Here is a 20,878-nt window from a genome sequence, read left to right on the forward strand (position 1 = left end):
GCCAAAATACTCAATGATCTCAGTGAATCCAAGAACACATCAAAATGATCATCCATCATGATCAAGTAGGCTTCATCCCAGGGGATCAACGTATTCCACTATATAAACAAACTCAAAGAAGAGAACCACATTATCATCTCATTAGGTGCTGAGAAAGCGTTTGACAAAATTCAATATCCCTTCATGGTAAAAGATCAGGAATTCAAGGCCCATACCTAAACATAGTAAAAGCAATATACAGCAAACCAGTAGCCAACATCAAACTAAATGGAGAGAAACTTGAAGCAATCCCACTAAAATCAGGAACTAAACAAGGCTGCCTACTCTCTCCCTACCTATTCAATAAAGTACTCTAAGTCCTAGCCAGAGCAATTAGACAACAAAAAGAGGTCAAAATGTCACTATTTTCAGATGATATGATAGTATACTTAAGTGACCCCAAAAATTCCACTAGAGAACTCCTTCAACTAATAAACAACTTCAGCAAAGTGGCTGTATATAAAATAAACTCAAACAAATCAGTAGCTTTCCTCTACTCAAAGGATAAACAGGCTGAGAAAGAAATTAGGGAAACAATACCCTTCACAATAGTCACAAATAATATAAAATACCTCGGTGTGACTTTAGCCAAGCAAGTGAAAGATCTGTATGACGAGAACTTCAAGTCTCTGAAGAAAGAAATTGAAGAAGATCTCAGAAGATGGAAAGATCTCCCATGCTCATGGATTGGCAGGATTAATATCGTAAAAAAATGGCCATTTTGCCAAAAGCAATCCACAGATTCAATGCAATCCCCATCAAAATTCCAAGTCAATTCTTCGTAGAGTTAGAAATTGCAATTTGCAAATTCATCTGGAATAACAAAAAACCCAGGATAGCTAAAGCTATCCTCAACAATAAAAGAACTTTTGGTGTAATCACCATCCCTAACCTCTTGCTGTATTATAGAACAATAGTGATAAAAACTGCATGGTATTGGTACAAACAGGCAGATAGACCAGTGGAATAGAATTGAAGACCCAGAAATGAACCCACACACCTATGGTCACTTGATATTTGACAGAAGAGCTAAAACCATCCAGTGGAAAAAAGATAGCATTTTCAACAAATGGTGCTGGTTCAACTGGTGATCAGCATGTAGAAGATGCAAATTGATCCATTTTTTTTCTCCTTGTACAAAGCTCAAGTCCAAGTGGATCCACATCAAACCAGATACACTCAAACAAATAAAGAGGAAGGTGGGGAAGAGCCTGGAACACGTGGGCACTGGGGAAAATTTCCTGAACAGAACACCAATGGCTTATGCTCTAAGATCAAGAATTGACAAATGGGACCTCATAAAACTCCAAAGCTTCTATAAGACAAAGGACACTGTCATTAGGACAAAATGACAAACAGTTGGGAACAGATCTCTACCAATCCTTCAACTGATCATAGGCTAATATTCAATATATACAAAGAATTCAAGATGTTAGACTCCAGAGAATCAAATAACCCTATTAACAATGGACTACAGAGCTAAACAAAGAATTCACAGTTGAGGAATATCAAATGGCTGTGAAGCACCTAAAGAAATGTTCAACATCCTTAGTCATCAGGGAAATGCAAATCAAAACAATCCTGAGATTTCACCTCACACCAGTGAGAATGGCTAAGATCAAAAACTCAAGTGACAGCAGATACTGGCAAGGATGTGGAGAAAGGGGAACACTCCTCCATTGTTGGTGGGATTGTAAGCTGGTACAACCATTCTGGAAATCAGTCTGGAGGTTCCTCAGAAAATTGGACATTCCACCACCTGAGGACCCAGCTATACCACGCCTGCTCATATACCCAAAAGATGCTCCAGCATTTAACAAGGACACATGCTCCACTATGTTCATAGCAGGCTTACTTATAATAGCCAGAAGCTGGAAAGGATCCTTCTACAGGGAAATGGGTACAGAAAATGTGGTACATTTACCCAATGGAGTACTACTCAGCTATTAAAAACAATGAATTTATGAAATTCATAGGCAATCACAAAAGAACACATATGATTTGCACTCATTCATAAGTGGATATTAGCCTAAAAGCTCAGAATACCCAAGATACAATTCACAAACCACATGAAGCTCAAGAAGGAAGAAGACCAAAGAGTATGGATGGTTCAGTCCTTCTTAGTAGGCGAGTACTCACAGGAGGAAATTTGAAGACAAAGTATGGAGCAGAGACTAAAGGAAAGGTCATCCAGAGACTGCCCCATCTAAGGGATCTATCCTATACACAAACACCAAACCCAGACATATTGCTGTTGCCAAAAAGTGCATGCTGACAGCCTGATATAGCTGTCTCCTGAGAGGCTCTGCTAGAGCCTGACAAATACAGAGGTGGATGCTGTCAGCCAACCATTGAACTGAGAATGGGGACCCCAATGGAGGAGTTAGAGAAAGGACTAAAGTAGCTGAAGGGGTTTGCAACCCCATAAGAAGAACAACAATATCAACCAACCAGACCCCCCTGAGCTCCCAGGGACTAACCTACCATCCCAAGAGTACACAGGCATGGACCCATGGCCTCAGCAGCATATGTAGCAGAAGATGGCCTTGTCAGGCCTCCATGGGAGGAGAGGCCCTTAGTCCTGTCAAGGGTGGGTGGGTAGGGGAGCATCCTTATAGAAGCAGGGGGAGGAGAGATGGGATAGTGTGTTTCTGGAGGGGAAAACAGGAAAGGGGATAACATTTTACATGTAAATAAAAATATCCAATAAAAAGAAGAAAAAGAAAAGTTCTAAGGTTAAAAGTCTCTTTTTTGAACTTATTTTCAAAGTATGCCATATTTAATATTTTTCTGACATTTTTCTTTGAATAATGTGTTGTATGTACATTTTGGGTTTGTGCACACATATGTGGAAGCCAGAAATTAATGTCGAGTATTGCACATGTTGTATATGTTCATGAGAGTGTGTGCATGTATGTGTGTATGTCTGTGTGTGTATGTGTGTGTGTATGCTAGAGATTAACTTTAGGGTCTTCCTCAAATCACTTCCTTCCTAATTTTTGAGATAAGGTCACTCACTAAGCCTGCAGCTCCCACCTGTCTTCCCAGTGCTGGGATGCTCACTGTCAGATCACTTTGGCATGAATACTAGGGTTCCAGAGTCAGGTCTTCATGCTTACATGGCAAGCAGTACCTAGCCCTGGTGACTTCTTCAATGGTGTTAGGATGAAAGTGAAGGCACTAGCAATTATGATCCTATACCTGTGGTCGGAATATTCACCTGGGGGATGGGAAGTCAGGTCTGCAACTTCTGTTTCCTCTTTAGGGAAATAATTTTGAATCACTGAAGTTAGAGATGCACAGAATGAGTGCAGGTTTTGGTGTCAGTTTAAATGCACACTTAGCATTTTTTCTAAGGTGATGGTATATTTCTCAGTCAACTATAGAACAGAGAAAGTGTCCTTTGTGACCTAGATATTTTCTACCCTTTTAGAACATGGTTATTTCAGTACTCTGGCACCTGGGTTCTTTGTAGAGTTTACCAAATTGAAGCCTAACACCTAGACATGATCTAGGTGCCAGTTGGGGAGGATATTGTGGATCCTGCTGAAGACCTGCTACAAAGCCTGACAGAATGCCTGGGAACTCTGGATCTCTCCTTCCAACTTGCTTATCTTCTCATTGGGTGCAGTGAACAACCACTGTGTGTCAGTGGAATTAGTCTTATAGTTTTTCTGGATAGCGGTCACATTGAAGTAGAGAAAATCAGAAAACAGTATCTGCTTTAGAGGCTAGAGGAGGCACAGCGTAGGGATGTAGACCAGAAGACATCCTAACGAGCATCCCCATGCTCTGATGACCATTCAAGTTGTAAACACTTCACTCAAACGTAACATGACTGCTTGTGCTGGTCAGCGCACCAGGCCGAATGTTTGTAAGAACATAACTGTCCAATTCAAAATTTAAGCATTTGATTCTATTTCATAGACCAATTATACAAGAGCCAAAAACTGTGCTCACTATGAGACCACCCAGAGATACTTCTTTTCTAGATAATAACTAATAACATAAGGCCATGTCCTTTAAGGAAGTGCCACCTTTTACTTGGCTGGCCACAGGTTTGTCAAGGAGCCAGACATATCCTTAGTGTTGAAGAACACAGAATGGGTCCCTAGCTGCCATTTCTGGATGAAATGGAACTGACCACAGCTATCTTTACAGAGTCCCTTATGGTGTCTAATGTTAATAATCACAAGCTGAAATGAATAGCAGTAGCTGGCCTTAAGGAGAGAGCCATGGACTTATGCAGTCATGCACTTGCTCACATAGGCACAGCTGGGCTTGAAGGGCAACTACTGAGGAAAAGCCACACAGTGACATTCATCAATTAAACAGATGTTTATTGCTAATAGCACTGCAGGTTTTCAAGTTGTTTCTTTTAAGAAAGAAACCACTTGCTGTTTTAAATACTTCCGTAAGAGAACTGATTTTGATTGTTGCTATAATGCATTTGAAGGTTGTTCAAGGAACTGAAAGGGCAGGGCAGGGGATGTTGTTCCTGAAGACAAGGCCACAGCACATGAGGCACTGACATCACTGGGGTGACGATGTGTCACATATGTGGAGTAAAGTACTAGCGAGAAGGAGTTAGACCTTCTGTAGCTCCTTCTGACTTCCACCCCACCCCAACTAGTGCTCACTAGGGAGGGCAAAGCCTAGCATCTGTGAGACAAGCTCCAGGATGCAGTGCGACAGTCTCCTGGGAATACGTTATTCAGCTTCTCTTTTGAACGACACAGGGTCAGGTCAGTTAGCATCAGCTCTGAGGCAGAAGTCTGAGGGGTGCAGCACATTGCAGGCCCTGGGAGTGACGCAAACCTTCACTGAGGTGCTGCCAGCTACAGGGAGGGTGGGGCATGTTCATTCTATGAGGGGCCCAACCCTACATGTAAATGAGCCAGGATTAGCATGACCTGTCTATCAAGAAAACTTTAGAAATACCCATGTATTGTTTTGGGTGTTTTTATGTGTCTTGAGGTTGTTTTTCCAAAAATGAGGATGATTCTCGTTGCTGTAAAGTTATAAATGATGACACTCGTCCTGGTTCCTGCGAGTTCCCACTCCTGAGGATCCGTGCACTCTAGCTGTTTCTCTGTTACCGCTTTCACACATCGTCCCCTTGGCGGTTGTTACCACACCTGAGACCCACATAGTGTTCCGAGGGCCCTACACAATGCTAGCCCCAAGCATTCTATAGACTAGCACAGCTTCCTGTCATGGACTCTGCTCACACTCCCAACAACCCAGTGAAATTATTACTCAGCAAACTGGATCCCAACAACCAAGATTTATGTGTTAAATGCTTAATGTACAATACGTCCACACAATTAACTTACAACCAATTGATAATCTATAATTGCACACCTAGACACACAAAGCCCTGTGCACATCCATCCCCTAAGAATATTCATAACAACCTGTAAAGGTGCAGAGAGGAATCTTAACATCCGCCTCCATGTTCTCTCTGCTGCTTCTCCAGCCTCATTTGGGTCTCCTCCTCTCCCTAACACTTTTCTCCTGCCCATCCTTCCTTCTCGCCCAATGACAGGCCCCATTCTATCTTGTACCTGTCTCACCTGTATGACATCCTACAGATTCTGACTATATTTTTGAGGGGAAAAAACTAAAAACATTACCATATATCAGCCTAATCTTAGTTTCAGCTATCCATTGCTACAGAGGTAGCTGGTAAATAACCAGCTGTACTGGCTGGCTTTGTGTGTCAACTTGACACAAGCTGGAGTTATCACAGAGAAAGGAGCCTCAGTTGAGGAAATGCCTCCATGAGACCCAGCTGTAAGGCATTTTCTCAACTAGTGATCAAGGGGGAAGGACCCAGCCCATTGTGGGTGATGCCGTCCCTGGGCTGGTGGTCTTGGGTTCTGTAAGAGAGAAAGCTGAGCAAGCCAGTAAGAAACACCCTTCCATGGCCTCTGCATCAGCTCCTGCTCCCTGACCTGCTTGAGTTCCTGTCCTGACTTCCTTTGGTGATGGACAGCAGTGTGGAAGTGTAAGCTGAATAAACCCTTTCCTCCCCAACTTGCTTCTTGGTCATGATGTTTGTGCAGGAATCGGAACCCTGACTGAGACATCCGCTTCATCAAGATTAAAGTCTGTGATTCCTTTGGGCCCTAGGCACAATAGTTTATTTTTCTTTGTTTCATTTTGTAGACATTTTTATTTTCTATATTTGTAAGTTTTTATACATTTTTTAATTAAAATAGAAGTATATCACTTACCCCTCCCTTTCCTCCTTTGAGCCCCTCCCAGAGCTCTCCTTCCAATCCCTCCCATGTCCCCCAATTCACAAATTGATAGCCTCTTATACTTTATCAGTATTACTTATATTTATATGTGTATGTAGATATGTACAAACATAAAACCAACCTGCTGAGTCCATTTCTGTTGTTTATATGAATATAGTTTGAGGCTGACCACTTTGTACTGGATAATCAGTAAGGGGCATTTTGTAATTCCAGTCCTCTTACAGTCACTGATCTCATGGCCTTGTCTTTTTCTGCCTTTCCCAACAGTTTACCTCAGTGTCCCCAGCAGTTCCTGAATTCTTGAAAAGCCCTGTGGACCAGCCTCCCACGAGGTCTACAGCTTCTGTCCTCCCCACGAACACTGTGTCCTCAGCAAAGTCTGGCCCAACACTGGTGAAGGTGGGTACCCAGGACTCCACTCACTGACTCTGTCTCAAACCCATGGACACTAAACAGAGGCACGTGTCTGGACCTACCCCCTGCTTTTTAACCCAAACCTTGAAAACTAAACCGTAGTGCTTGTTAGGCTCAGACATGTCAACACATGACCTGTACTCATGGTAACAGAAAAATTATATAGATCTTGGCTCGTACGAAGTGCTGTGCTATGAGGCATGCTTCAGGAGTCCTCCGTCAGCAGCCCTGCCCAACTAAGCACACTCAGATGACTTGCTGCAGCACAGCACTAGAGGTGTAGCCGCACTCAGGTGTCTTTTGTGACAGCCAGCTTTGGGGATAATTTATGCTCAAAATGAAGAAGCTCTGTGGTATCCAGTTGAGAGTGTATGCTGCTCAGAAGATCTGGAGAGGTTTTTAGTTTAGCCATTTTGGCCAGAAGCAGCTTGGTGTGATCTCAGATAAGCCCAGTTCATGGCACTGTTTCCCCAAAGTGGACATGGTTGAAATAATTCAGTTAAAATAAATCTCAAAGGAGGGAAAAAAACCCTTAAATATATAGTACATTTGAAAAGTTCTTAATGTCCTATAATAAAATGGTATGAGAGCAAAGAATAATTTAATCATTTCATAGGTGGCTCTTCCTAAACTGGGCACTATACATGTCTCAGAGTGTCTCAGAGCTCTTGAACTACATAGGACATTAATGTTAGCTAATCTTGCCATCATGCAGAGACTGACCCTCAAATAAGTTAAGAAGTGGGGTGGCCAGAAAGGTCCAATCTCCCAGACTCCAGCCTTTTCTGCCCTGATGGTCAGGCATCACTCAGTTATAAGGAGAGCATGCCTCTCAGGTGATTATAATCTTACCATCAAGGTTGTCTGAGGCAGTAGGACTCCAACTCCAGGACACCTTTCCCTAGCTTAGTACTGGAACCAGGAATATCAACAAAGTCACATCCTAACAAATGTTGCAGTATTGCCTCCACCATCTTGTACCCTCAAAAAGGGTCAGGATGCCAGCCTGTCCTTGTCAACTCTCTCCTCGTCTCCTTCCCTAGTATCTCCTTTTAGAAAGTGTTTTGACTCTGAGGAGGAAGCACCAAGGATGAGGGTACAGTCTCAGGGAATCCGAGGGAGGGTACATCAAGGACTTTTGCAGGAAGCACAAGCTCCAGCAACAGTCCCATTTCACAGGTCTTCCGTGCAAATGCTGAAAGTAGCTAATTGGACTATCACTTGAGTGCTATACTGGAAGGTGTGTAGTAACTCAGCACACTGAAAGTCAAGTTAAAACTTTGCCAGTTTCTACAGTGTACCGACTCCCACTAGAGCCATGAGCTTCAAGTGCTCTGTGTGATGTCCTGGGTGCAGATTTATGGAAAAGATGTACACTAAGCTCTTGTGAATCAGTCATGAGCCTGTTTGCATTGACTGTTTATAACCCTGCTATAAAAGTCATGCTCCACTCTCTCATGACATGTCGTCTGTGCAGGGAGAGGAAGGCACCTTCCCCAGGCAAGGGCATCCCTGTGCCACTTTACACTGGCATTCAACAGGAACGATGTCCCGAGTGTGTTAATAGCTTCAGTGTCTGTCTAAATCTTCTTTGGTTATGACATATATGTTGTTTATTCAGAAGCTCTAGTCACATCTGTGACTAAAGCAGCTTAGGAATGAAATCCTCCTTTGTCTGGAGTTTTTCATTACTTATTTGTATAAGTATTTGTCTTCATGTATATATGTGTACCATGTGGGTGCCCCAAACCCAGATGTTCTGCAAGAGCAGCCAGTACTCTTATAGCTGAGCCACCTCTCCAGCCTACTGTTTTGTTTCATCTTATTCTTTGTCTTGTTGTGTTTTATTCTTTCTTTTATTGAAAATAGATGTTTTTCAAACAATATATTCTGATCAAAGTTTTCCCTCTCCCAACTTCTCAAAGATTCTCCCCATCCTTCCTCCTTACACTCTTTCTGCCTCTAGAAAACAAACAGGTATCTGAAGAATAATAAGATAAGATAAAACAAAAGTAGACCAGAATAGAAAAAGCCAAACAAACTTGCTCTGTTTTTCACTGTTTTTCTTTTCAGATGAAGTTGTAGTGTGAATACCAAAAGACAGAGAATGGTCTGATGACTTTGAAACTGAAAAGAACAACTCAGGACAAAGTTGCCTTGTCAGTCCTAAGAGAGGGCAAATGCACACTCTCACCATCCGTCCCCGCCTCTAGGGCTAGTGTGCCCCCACCATTCTCCACCAACTTACAAATGAGTGAGACTCAGACACTGGTTATGTTATTTGGCTTTGACAACTAGAGGTATCCCCTAATCTACTCTTCTAACTGCTGGCCTGGCTACTCCCCAGCATTATACCCCAGAATCTTGCTTTCTCCTGGCCATGTGCTCATAGTCCATCTTCCCTCATGGCACCCTCTCCTCCCCTCACTCTTCCTTCTTCTCCTCAATTCTCTCTCCCACAACCAGGTCACTTCAACCCCAAATCCCTCCAGTAACTGGCTGTAGCCAAGTTTATTTAACCAACAGTTTTAAACCAAGGAACAAGGTTTGCACAATAAAAGCTTATGTAAACTTGAGAAGTCACTCATAGGCAAAGGCCTTCTTATATACAATTTAACATTACAATACATAGCAACAGACCAAACCTCAGTACTTAGTATTTTGAATTCTTTCTTTTCCTTAAAACTACTTATGTAGTCTCTTATTCTCACTAGAAAGAAGCACTTACTTATTTTTCCATAGCCATATTTTTGTTCGTTTGCGTTTGTTGTTATGGTTGGTTGATTGGTTGGTTGGTTGGTTGGTTGGTTGGTTGGTTTTGGTATTTGTTTTTTCCAGACAGGGTTTCACTGTCCTGGAACTCACTCCAAGACTAGACTGGCCTTGAACTCACACAGATCTGCCTGCGTCTGCCTCCCAAGTGCTGGGATTAAAAGCATGTGCTCATAGCTATATTTTCTTAATGTTACACTGTAATGGTGACATAATCCTTAACTTATTACACACATAGTACATAGCCTGCTTTTCGGTAGGAAATACTAGGCCAGCATTTTGTCTCCTCAGGAAGCCCAGAGTGGATGTCTGTTATTTGTCTTGGCAGTGCCAGGCCAAGCAGCTTGGCTGTAAAAGGGAGCAATGTAGAATGAAAATCTATAAATCAAACTAAGTCTGCAGTTGTCTTTGTGATTCTTTGTTTTTGACACAGGGTCTTATGTAACCTCAGCTGGCCTCAGACTCTGTAGCCAAGGCTGACCTTGAACTCCTGATCCTCCTATTCCTACTTCTTGAATGCTGGAATTACAGGCCTAGGTCAGTGGTTCCTGAAATGCATTTCATGTATTCCTCACCAAGACCACTGAGGACTGTAAGGCACACTGCTGTTTTACTTGTGAATCACTAAGGCACATGCGATCGTGTATGTTTCATCCTCATAGACTGACAGCTCTCTCTCTCTCTCTCTCTCTCTCTCTCTCTCTCTCTCTCTCTCTTCCTCCCTCCTCCCCTCCTTCCCTCCCTCTCTACTTCTCTCTCTCTCTCTCTCTCTCTCTCTCTTCCTCCCTTCTTCCCTCCTTTCCTCCCTCCCTCTCTGTCTCTCTCTCTCTTCCTCCCTTCTTCCCTCCTTTCCTCCCTCCCTGTCTCTCTCTCTCTGTCTCTCTCTCTTCCTCCTCCCCCCTTCTTCCCTCCTTTCCTCCCTCCCTCTCTGTCCCTCTCTGTCTCTGTCTCTCTCTCTCTCTCCATGAATGGACGGATTTGGGATCCTTCCAAAATTTAGCAGAGGGTTTGAAACTCTTGCTTTAAGCAAGGGTACTACAGTAATTATATCAGGAACAGACATTTTCTACACTGTCAAATATATAAAAGTTCCTTTGCACTTTCAACACTGATCAACAAGCTGATTGAGTCCATGTTACTCTGACATCTCTTAAAATGTTCTCCTTTTTATTATTTCCTCAAAAATTAGCAAAGCCATCCCAAGAATCCAAACGACAAACACCGTAACAAAAAATGCAAAGACCCGAAACCCCGAGTGAAGAAGCTCAAGTACCACCAGTACATTCCGCCCAACCAAAAAGGGGAGAAGAGCGAGCCACACATGGACTCCAACTATGCCCGCCTGCTCCAGCAGCAGCAGCTCTTCCTACAGCTGCAGATCCTGAGCCAGCAGCAGCAGCAGCAACAGCAGCAGCACTACAACTACCAGACCATCCTGCCCGCACCTGTCAAGTAAGCCTGTGCTTGGGGGTTCATCCTGGCATGACTTGTGCCCTGGCTTTGGGAGGAACCCCAAGTTATGGTAGGTTGGGGATGGCCAAGTTCTTTGCTCAGGGACCACCCTCACTTGGCTGTGGTCCAAGCTTACCACACACAGTGTCTAAAATCCCACAGTGAATGTGACTTGCTATCTAGTCCACCATTTGCCCTCCAGTAGTCTCTGAGCCTTTTACAATTATTCAGGATCCATCAGTATCAACTGCTGTGAGAAAACCCTCTGGGTGCACACTCACCTGCAGGGAAGAAGCAAGGGCAGAAAGGCAGAAGTAAGGGAAAGGTTTGGGGAAAGTTCCCACATGGAAGGCTCTTCCAAGCAGGGAAAGAGGAAGGGCATACAGTGGTGCTGAGACAGCTGCCTGGTCAGTTCCTAAGATAGACGAAAGGCAAGAAGTAAGGACAGCTGTCTGCAGTAGACCATTCCACGTGGCAGACAGTGTGGTATCTTAGACAGTGGAAACCAGGTAAGACTGAGTCATTAAAGACAACAGTTGGATGTTCAAGGGCAAAGGAGCCATGACGAGGTAGTGACAGGATGGGTCAAAGGTGACACACAGGAAATGGTCTGAATGCCCAGGGCCAGAGAAGGATGGCATCTGCACACCTTGGAACCTGTCCTTAGGCCTAGAATAGGCAAGTTTATACCCTCAACTCATTGACTGAAAATGCTTTAAATATTTATCCCAATATGCTTTTTCTGAATAGAAACCCCATCTTTAACTTCCCACATACCCAGCTCTGGAGAGGAGACTAGGAAAAGACAGAAAGTTTGTCATTAGAAAAAAAACTTTGAGTGTACCATTCTGTAAAACTGGACCCCCACCGTCCCTGCAGGTCTGGGCCACTTTTCTAGGAAACCTACTAAAAGATACTGTTACAAAATAATAGCTCCCCATAGGGGAATGATTGTCAATTTGCTTCTTCTAAGATATGATGAAGACTAAATCTGTTGGTAATTCCAACCATACTATGAAGCACATGCTTTAAACATCAGAGTATGGAGAGGGGAAAGCATTTCTGTAACATGTTATTATTTAAGAGCTAACACACCCAAATGAGCTGTTACAAGGGATCCAGGATGGCCACAGAGAGTTGATATGGGTCCCGTGCAGCCGTCACTGCATTTTACTGCTGTCTAAGCCCTGGGTGGCATCCTGCAGCGCTGCCTCTTTGGGTGACTGTGGCTCCACGTGTGACCCACAGTGTGCTCACAGTTCATGCCACCATCACCCTGCAGGCCGGTGAGATTGCTCCTTTTTATTCCATTCCCAGTGAGGAGACTGGGACTGGAAATTCCACAAAAAGACTTTCCCATGACATGTGCCTGGGAATCATCCTTTTAAAGGTGTAAGTGACATACATGCAGGCACAGCACCCACTCACATAAAATAAAGCTTTAAACAAGTTTTAAAGCTTACTGTTTTGTTTGTATGCGTGTTCTACCTGCATGTGTCTGTGTGAACCATGTGTATGACTAGTGCCTGAGGAGGTCAGAAAGGGCATCAGATCCCCAGGACTAGAGTGACAGATAGTTGTAAACTGCCATGTGGGGCTGAGAATGAAACTCAGGTCCTTAAGTGCGCTTAAGTGCTGAACCCACTCTTCGGCCCCAAAATAAAAAATTATGCAGCTTACCTCTTTACCTGAGGAGAGGACATCTAAGGCATAGGGAGGACACCAGACTCCACATACCCTGGCATTCCCTGAGGCTTCAGTTCCTCACTCTTCCATAGCGTCACTTGCTACCACAACCAAAGAGCCATCTAGTGCCATGTGTCATTTAACCACAGGAAGGCTGAACTCAAGTTTTGGTCAGTTCCCAGATCTGAAAAATGAGAGTTTTGTTTTCCAACACACTGATAATCTTTACCAGAGATCCATCACAAACAAACAAACAAAGCTACAGCCAATTCTAGCCAGCACTGCATAGTCCCAACATGAGAGAAGGGAAGGCTGTAGGCTGTACATTCAAGTCTAGCCTAGGCCATATCACAAGACCCTATCTAGAAAACAAGACAAAAGCCGACACTCTGAGGGAAGGGTCTCTGCAGATATCTGTGCCTCCTTATTACCACAGGAGCAAACCTGCAGAAGCCCACCTCAGGACTCAGAACCTCAATATTCTCATGATTTAGGTGAAAAGAGAATTCAACTTTTAAAATAACAAAAGGGCTGGAGAGAGGCTCAGTGGTTAACAGCACTGACTGCTCTTCCAGAGGTCCTGAGTTCAATTCCCAGCAACCACATGGTGGTTCACAACCACCTGTAATGGGATCCGATGCCCTAATTCTGGTGTGTCTGATAACAGCTACACAGTGTACTTATATAAATGCAATAATTAATTAATTAATAAAATAACAGAAATAAGTTACAGTGGACCATAAGCACAAGTATAGAATTTCAACCAAAAAGTAGCATAAAGTATTTTATGTGTGCACGTGTGGCTGTCAGAGTCAGTATCAGGTGGATTCTCTGTCATTCTTCACCTTATTAGGCAAGATAGTATCTCTCGATGAACCTAGAGCCCACTCATTAGTAGCCTGTGAGCTTGGCCAGCAAGCCCCAGGACCCTTCTGTCTCCACCTTCCCATGCTGAGATTACAAACTCAGACCTCTGTGCCCAGCTTTATGTAGGTGGGGATCTAGACACAGGTTCTCAAGTTTGCAGGGCACTTTACCAACTGTACTATCTACCTAGCCCCATACTAATACTTAGCTGTATATTCTCCAGAGACCAATATAACTAAACAAGAAACAAAAGGTGGCCTGGGAATAGGACATCAAATAATAAAGCACAGTATGGCTGTTATTCAAACTTCATGGCAAGATTGACTCAAAACATACCCATCAATGTTCTTGTGGCAACAATGTTGAATGGCAGTAAAACCAAATGCATGGATTGAGTTCTTACAACTCTAAGATGAGACATTAGACTCTCATCATTTCACCCAGACCTCAAAGAACTTTATTTTTAAGACTAGGGTTTTAACTGCATCATATCAGGCAAGTGCTGAAAGGTGCCCATGTAACTGTGGTAGTGCTCATGGGTACACACAGGCACCAGAGCTAGTGCAGTCTTATAGCTTTCCTTGCAAGGACACTGAGCCAATCCCAGTCCTTTGCACCTTCTGCATCAAGCATAGAGTGGCCTTCTGTGTGTCCTCCATACAAACAGACGGAGCCTCTAGGGTTTTGAATGGAGGAAGATGATGCATTTGACATTTCCACAATACTGAGTTTTCCTGTCTGTGTCCACAATCAATTCTCCTTATAAGATGACAGATTGTTAATAGACCCAAACCTAGAGCGAGCTTGTTGTAAGCTCTGATTTCTTTTTTTCTTGAAGAACTGACAAGAACAGCAGCAGCAGCAGCAGCAGCAGCAGCAGCAGCAGCACAGGTGTGCCGGCGAGGAGGCCAGGACCCCTGCCTTCTAGCTTGGATGACTTAAAGGTGATGACTCCACCTCCAGCTCTTCACCTCTGAGTACCGTCCTTACACACGAGCAGATGGCCAGGTTTGCCTGTCAAGTGCCCAGTTGTCTGAACGACTTTAGCAAAACACTAGCACCCTTTATGGGACTGCTTTCTTTTTATTCCACTAGGTGTTAGATGTCAAATAGCTGATCTAATTCTCGTTTACTGACCACATGCCTTATTTGAGCACCATGAGAAGAGACCACTTCTCTGTAGCAATTACTACAATATCACCCATTTTCTAATTACTGCTCACAGGCTCTGTGTCTCCTCTGTAGACTTAAGTTTCTCACAGTGTGCACAGATGGAAAAAGTCTGTTTATATGCCAGTTTCAGACATCTACAGGCAGTATCAGCATCCCTCTGTGGGCAACAAAGGGATGCTCTGGTGTTTATGTGTGGGAGACTCATAAAACCAAGCCTCTGATCTGCTTTTGCCTCCAGGTGTCAGAGCTGAAAACAGAACTCAAACTGAGGGGTCTGCCAGTGTCAGGAACTAAACCAGACCTCATTGAACGCCTGAAACCCTACCAGGAAGTGACCAGTAATAACCTTGCCACTGGCAGTATTGTGGCAGTGTCATCAGCAGCTATTGTCACCAGTAACCCAGAGGTCACAGTGACACTGCCAGTCACAACACTGCATAATGCTGTAACCAACTCTGTGTCCACTTTCAAGGCAGACTTGCCACCTTCTGGATCCAGCAGTGTGCCCCATGTCGAAAATGCCCATTCCCCTTTGCCCATCTCGCCATCACCCTCCGAGCAGTCCAGTCTCAGTACCGATGACACAAACATGACAGACACCTTCACGGAGATCATGACCATGATGTCACCTTCCCAGTTCTTGTGTTCATCTCCCCTGAGGGTGGCAAGCCATGAGGACAGCCTGAGCCCCACCAGTAGCACCCTGTCAACCCTAGAACTGGATGCCGCTGAGAAGGACCGCAAGCTTCAGGAGAAGGAGAAGCAGATTGAAGAGCTGAAGAGGAAACTGGAACAGGAACAGAAGCTGGTGGAAGTCCTCAAGATGCAGCTGGAGGAGGAAAAACGTGGGCAGCAGCGACCCCCAGGTCCTCAGCCCAATGGTTCCACACATCCCTTTACATCAGATCTGAAACTTGGCAATGTCCGGTCCTCCGTCAAAGATGAGACCTCACTCCCTGACTGCTCCAGCCCCCAGCAGTCCATCCCAGTGCCTGGCCATTCTGTAGGCCAGCCCATCTCCACAGGTAGCCAGACCCTTGTTGCCAAAAAGGCTGTGGTCGTCAAGCAGGAGGTCCCCATGGCCCAAACAGAGCAGCAGAATGTTGTCTCGCAGTTCTACCTGAGCTCCCAGGGACAGCCACCTGCCTTTGTTGCTCAGCCTCAGGCCTTACTGACCACACAGACAACCCAGCTACTGTTACCGGTGTCCATCCAGGGTTCAAATGTTACTTCAGTGCAACTCCCAGTAGGCAGCCTCCAACTCCAGGTACGAAGTGTGTCTCACAGTGTTGCCATATAGCGAATACTGCAGCCAACCTTGAGCTGCTGTGTTGTGAGCTAGAGTTTCAGAAGGCGTGGTGTGGGTGTGGGGCAGGGTTGGTCTGGCTTCACTTACTGCGTTTATATCATAAAAACCAGCAGAGTGGTCTCCTGCTCTGTCCTTGAGAGAGCGCATGTTGCTCTCAGAGCAGACTCAGGTTCATTCCTAGCATCAGCATCGGGCAGCCACAGCTACCTGTGACTTCAGTTCCAGGATATCCTGTGCCCTCTGATTTCCTTGGGGACCTATACATATGTGCACATAAACTTGCAAAGGCACACAGACATAAAAATACATATTTAAAGATTAATGGCATTAGCATAGGCTGTGTGCCTTGAACACTTCACACTCTGCCCTGGTTCTAAGTAACAGTCCATTTCTAGGAGCCTGAGGACAGCTCTGACAGGAAAATCCATTTCTTCTGCCTAAGGTTGGTGGCAGGGGCCATATCTGTTCTTGGGACATTTATATAAGAATGCTTGAGCTGAGGAAAGCATGGAGTGGGCTGGTTCTGATGCAGAGACCTGCAGGTTGGGTATCTTGCTGTATAGTGCTTTTCTGGTGGACCTTATCCAGATGTGGCCATAAAGAAAACAAGAAGCCATGTGAGCCAGTGCTTCAGCTTTAATCTACCCAGTACCTGTGGCAGAAATAAGCTCACATCTTAGATCAGGAGGCAGTACTCAAACACCTCAGCAAGTATAAAGCAGTCGAACACCCCTGCTTGGTGTGCAGAGGTGTGCAGGGCACCTGTGAGTTAGAAATCCATTCGGTAACGTATATTAGGAGGACAATGGATACAAATCTTTTGTTATAGTTGATGCAAAAACAGAGCCTTTTTCTAGTGGGCCTGTGTACAGCTGTATGTCCAGCATCTCTGGCTGTTCCCAGGCTGTGTATGGTACAAGCTTCAAAGCAGTACTGTAGGCTGTTGGGTACCTATCGGAGGTACTTCTACATGGGTTACAGACCTCTAATGTGCAGAGCTGTCTTGTTTCCATTTTCTGCCTTCAAACTTTTCAACTAAAATCTTAGCCACATTAAGGAACAGTAAGGTCATAAAGACAGCTGTCTGGCATTTTGTCACTGCCTTAGGATTGTCATCAAGCTCACTCAGGGGAAGTTGACAGAAGTCCAGCATGTTGTTCACTGGGTGACTGTACATAATGAAGTACTGTGTTTCTCAGGAAGCTAGACAATTTTGAACTCTCAGTCCCCATCTCCAGGGAAGTAGGGAGGGGTGACAAAAAGGAAGAAATTACTAAAGATCAGATATATACAGAGAACCAAAGTAAGTGACTATAGTCATTGTGTGTTACGTCATCTTAGCTATGAATCCCAAAGCAAAGTTACACTGCATTATAAACTCAATTCCAGATGTGCTTCTTGACGCTAAGATTAATTCTTGTTTACTCCCTAGACACCAGCACAAGGAGGCGTCCAGGCTCAGCCTCAGGTAGCTGCAGCCACACAGGTCCCAGCAGCAGCCCTGCCCTCAGCCTTGGCCTCAGCCCTGCCTCAGAAGCAGGAGGCCTTCCCACAGCATGTGTTGGTCCAGCCTCAACCAGTCAGAAAGGTAGGATGCTTACAAAGACAGACTGAAACTATGCTTTCTGTCACATCTCCCCTGCCAGTGGCATCATCCCCAAAGCCTATTATTTTGGAAGGAAGGCTGTAGTCCTCAGTCATAGAACAGACCTTGGATCCACAGATACTTTGTCTAGGATGAGGGGAAGTCTCTAGTGTGAAAGATGGTTGAATAGTCCAAGCCTTTTCCAAGTAAGTTCCCAGAGCATGTTTTTATAATTCCAGTATAGTAGATTTATTGAATTTTGAGGTATATTTCTTTTCTAATTAAGTGTGCTGTTCCCTAGGGAAAGGTAATTGAAGATAAAAAGATACTTCTGGGATTTCTCTCTCAAGTTAGAATTTGTATGTGTTTCTCTGTAAGAGTCTGTGCCATATCATGAGGCAGAGCTGGGAGGTCAGGTATCACTCACCTGTGATTCCATCACAGGGAGTCCGAGGGCAGCCTGGGCTACATAGCCGGACCCTTTCTCTGAAAGTGGAAGAAAAGGCCACAAAAACAGTCGTTCTTAGCTAGGCTTAGAGCTTTGATCTGAACAGGTAATTAGGCACTGCAGTCTGATAAACTCAGGTAATCCTGAACCATGGGTAGTGAGACACTTGAAGTTAAACAGAGGCCCCACTTATCAACAGCACCATTGACATGAGTGAAAAGGGAAAAGTCATTCATGACCAAGCGAGAAGCCGCAGTACCACTTAATGTAGTCTGTAAGTTTAAAGGAGGCCCAGCTTTCTTTGGTCTAGGGAAGAGAGGCCGCAATGATAGGCAGTATAAATTAGGGTTCTCACTTCATCTCGGAATCCTAGGATTAGGAGTCGTTATTTCCATAAAGTGGCGTTTGCCACATAGAAGGAGACTCACAAATACTAAGTGCATTGGAGAGAGACTTGTGTACTCACTCATGTCCTCTCATAGTAAAAAGTGTTTGCACTGGGGCTGCAGAAATGCCTGAGTGATTCAGAACACCATGTCCTCTTCAGCTTCCATTCACACTCACCAGGCAGGCACATGGTACACAGATACACATGCAAGGCAAAATACTCACACACATAACAGAGAAACCAATCTATCTGTCCATGGTGACATAAGAGAGAAGCCACTTTGTTTGAAGACATTGGTGGTATAAAGTCATTTTGGTGATGAAGCCAAGCCCTGTAAGACACAGTACTGTGTAAGTAATGTGGCCCTTAGTTTATAAAAGTCATCCACACTTGAGCCTCTTCATGGAGTCATAAGAAACACTTCAGAGTTCCATGGAAACTGGTTTCCCTTTGGCCTGCTGACACAGAAAGTGGTTCTTTAGAAGAGGTGAGACATGACTGCTACCCCTATGACAGCTTGTCGCTGGGAGGGCTTGAGTAGCACCCCTCCCCGGGGTGGCAGCAAAGGAGGTCCAGGATAATGAACTGGGAAATGCTGAGGGAAGAAGTCTGCAGGTGGTTCCGTGGGTCCAAGTATAAAGAAGGCCACACTGAGTACAGAGCCACAGAGGCCACCCTCTGTGGAGCACTGATGAGGCGAAGAGCAGGTTTGAACATCCAGACCAAAGGATGCTGTGCATGGGTGGGAGGCAGAACCCTATGTCCAGGAAGGGAGGGGACCAGATCACTTCAGTGAGCAAGAAAAACTGCTTGAGCAGTTTTCCTCACATAAGGTACTGCCTGCACGGTACCCACACCCCACCAGTGTCTGCAGTCCTGTTGGCAGCTGCCTTCTTGTCTCCCACTGTCCACTGTCCAAAGTGCCTTCATGCTCCTGACAAAGCTTCCAGCAGAGGGCCTGTGGCCCACAAACCTAGAAGGTGGATTTGTTAGCCTCTGCTCTAAAACATGGGTTTTCTTAAATTCACTGTCACAGGTCTTCACAAACTCGGCACCAAACACAGTTCTTCAGTACCAGAGACAGCCTGGCCCAGCGACCCCGCAGCCCTTTGTCAGTAAGACCTCTAACCCTGCTGTTCAATCTAGAAGCACCCCACTTGTACCCCTGCAAAATGGACCTGGCCCAGCCAGCAAGGTAAGCCATAGTGACAATAGCAGTAAAGCACTGCAGTCATGCTGGCATCTGGAGTGTATGGTGACCAGCACTGGCTCTGCAGGGTGAACAGTGACTTACGTTCCTGCTTGCCCACCAGTTGTCAACTGTATAGTGCTTGGGATCACTGCAGGATCCCCTGGCTGGCCCAGAACTAACAAGTATTTCTCTCTTGTTTGATGCAGCCTAGCTCACCACCCCCACCTCAGCAATTTGTTGTCCAGCACTCTTTGTTTGCGACCCCAGTCACAAAGACAAAAGATCCACCTCGGTATGAGGAAGCCATCAAGCAGACACGCAGCACCCAGTCAGCCCTTCCAGAGGTGAGTATGGTGGTCACAGTCATACCCCAGTCATATTTCAGGGCTTCCTCAGATTATGCCTAGTCCTCTGTTAAAACACAGACTAACAGCGAGGAACTTTATATTTTATCTGGCTGGTTTTAATTGACCTGTGAAGACTCTAAGCCACTTGCCTACAGCAAGTGTTGGGAGCAGCCGTGATAGTGGGGCCTCAGGTGCGGGTTGTGTCTCCTTGGAGCCCCCCTGGGTCCAGTGAGCAGAGTGAGAGCTCTCAGTTACAAAAAGCATCTAGACTCTATTCACCTAAACTCATCCAAGCCCTGCCTCTCCAAAGTTCCCTTTCACAACTGAGGGCTTTCTTGTGAGAAAGGATTGCAGCCTCCCAGAGGACCTGAGTGCTGGACCTGACAGTAGAACACAGTGGATCCAAGCAAGAACTCACAGCAACTGGCCAGAACTGTGTGCAGCCCCATGCCCCATGTTCTATGGAGCACTTCTCAGGGACACATGGTGTCTTGCTGTATTTGCTGTCTAAAACATGAAGGGTGAAGAAATGCACAGTGAGCATCTGCTGTAGTTTACAGGACGCAGAGGAAAGACAGCCTTCCTAATTGTGAGCATCCCAAAATCAATAGAAACTTCACCTATGAGGAAAATGATAGATTTAAAAAAAAAAAAAAAACAAAAAAAAACCCTTAAACCCTACAATAAGAGTCAAACAAATAGATACTAGCCTGCCCTTCCCCAGTCCATTTGGAAGTGGGATCTCTTCCCCAGGGAATAAAATAAACTACCAGGTGGTCTTAGTAACAGCAAGCAGGCAGGCAGCCCTCACCGTGGAGCACGCCTGTCGAGTGCAGACTCACTGGCACTTCCTAGCTCATGTACATAGCAACAGAAGCCAGGGGTCGTCCCGGGGTTGCATGTCACCGGCTTAGCTCCTAGGCTAAGACTGCATCAGCAC

At 45.0% G+C, this 20,878-nt stretch overlaps 1 protein-coding gene across 6 annotated transcripts in view; it reads left to right on the plus strand.

The window, feature by feature from the left end:
• Window positions 1–20,878, plus strand: part of Mrtfb (myocardin related transcription factor B) — a 165,772-nt gene that overhangs the window by 132,510 nt on the left and 12,384 nt on the right. For all 6 annotated transcript variants that reach the window (XM_039087009.2, XM_063268241.1, XM_063268242.1 and 3 more), the window contains 7 exons: window positions 6,573–6,704; window positions 10,681–10,943; window positions 14,335–14,440; window positions 14,908–15,936; window positions 17,411–17,566; window positions 19,436–19,594; window positions 19,798–19,935. In XM_039087009.2, the coding sequence (XP_038942937.1) occupies window positions 6,573–6,704; window positions 10,681–10,943; window positions 14,335–14,440; window positions 14,908–15,936; window positions 17,411–17,566; window positions 19,436–19,594; window positions 19,798–19,935 (1,983 nt within the window). The remainder of the gene's footprint in view (window positions 1–6,572; window positions 6,705–10,680; window positions 10,944–14,334; window positions 14,441–14,907; window positions 15,937–17,410; window positions 17,567–19,435; window positions 19,595–19,797; window positions 19,936–20,878) is intronic.

Source organism: Rattus norvegicus, chromosome 10 (genome assembly GCF_036323735.1).
Source record: "Rattus norvegicus strain BN/NHsdMcwi chromosome 10, GRCr8, whole genome shotgun sequence".
In the NCBI taxonomy this organism is placed as follows: domain Eukaryota; kingdom Metazoa; phylum Chordata; class Mammalia; order Rodentia; family Muridae; genus Rattus; species Rattus norvegicus.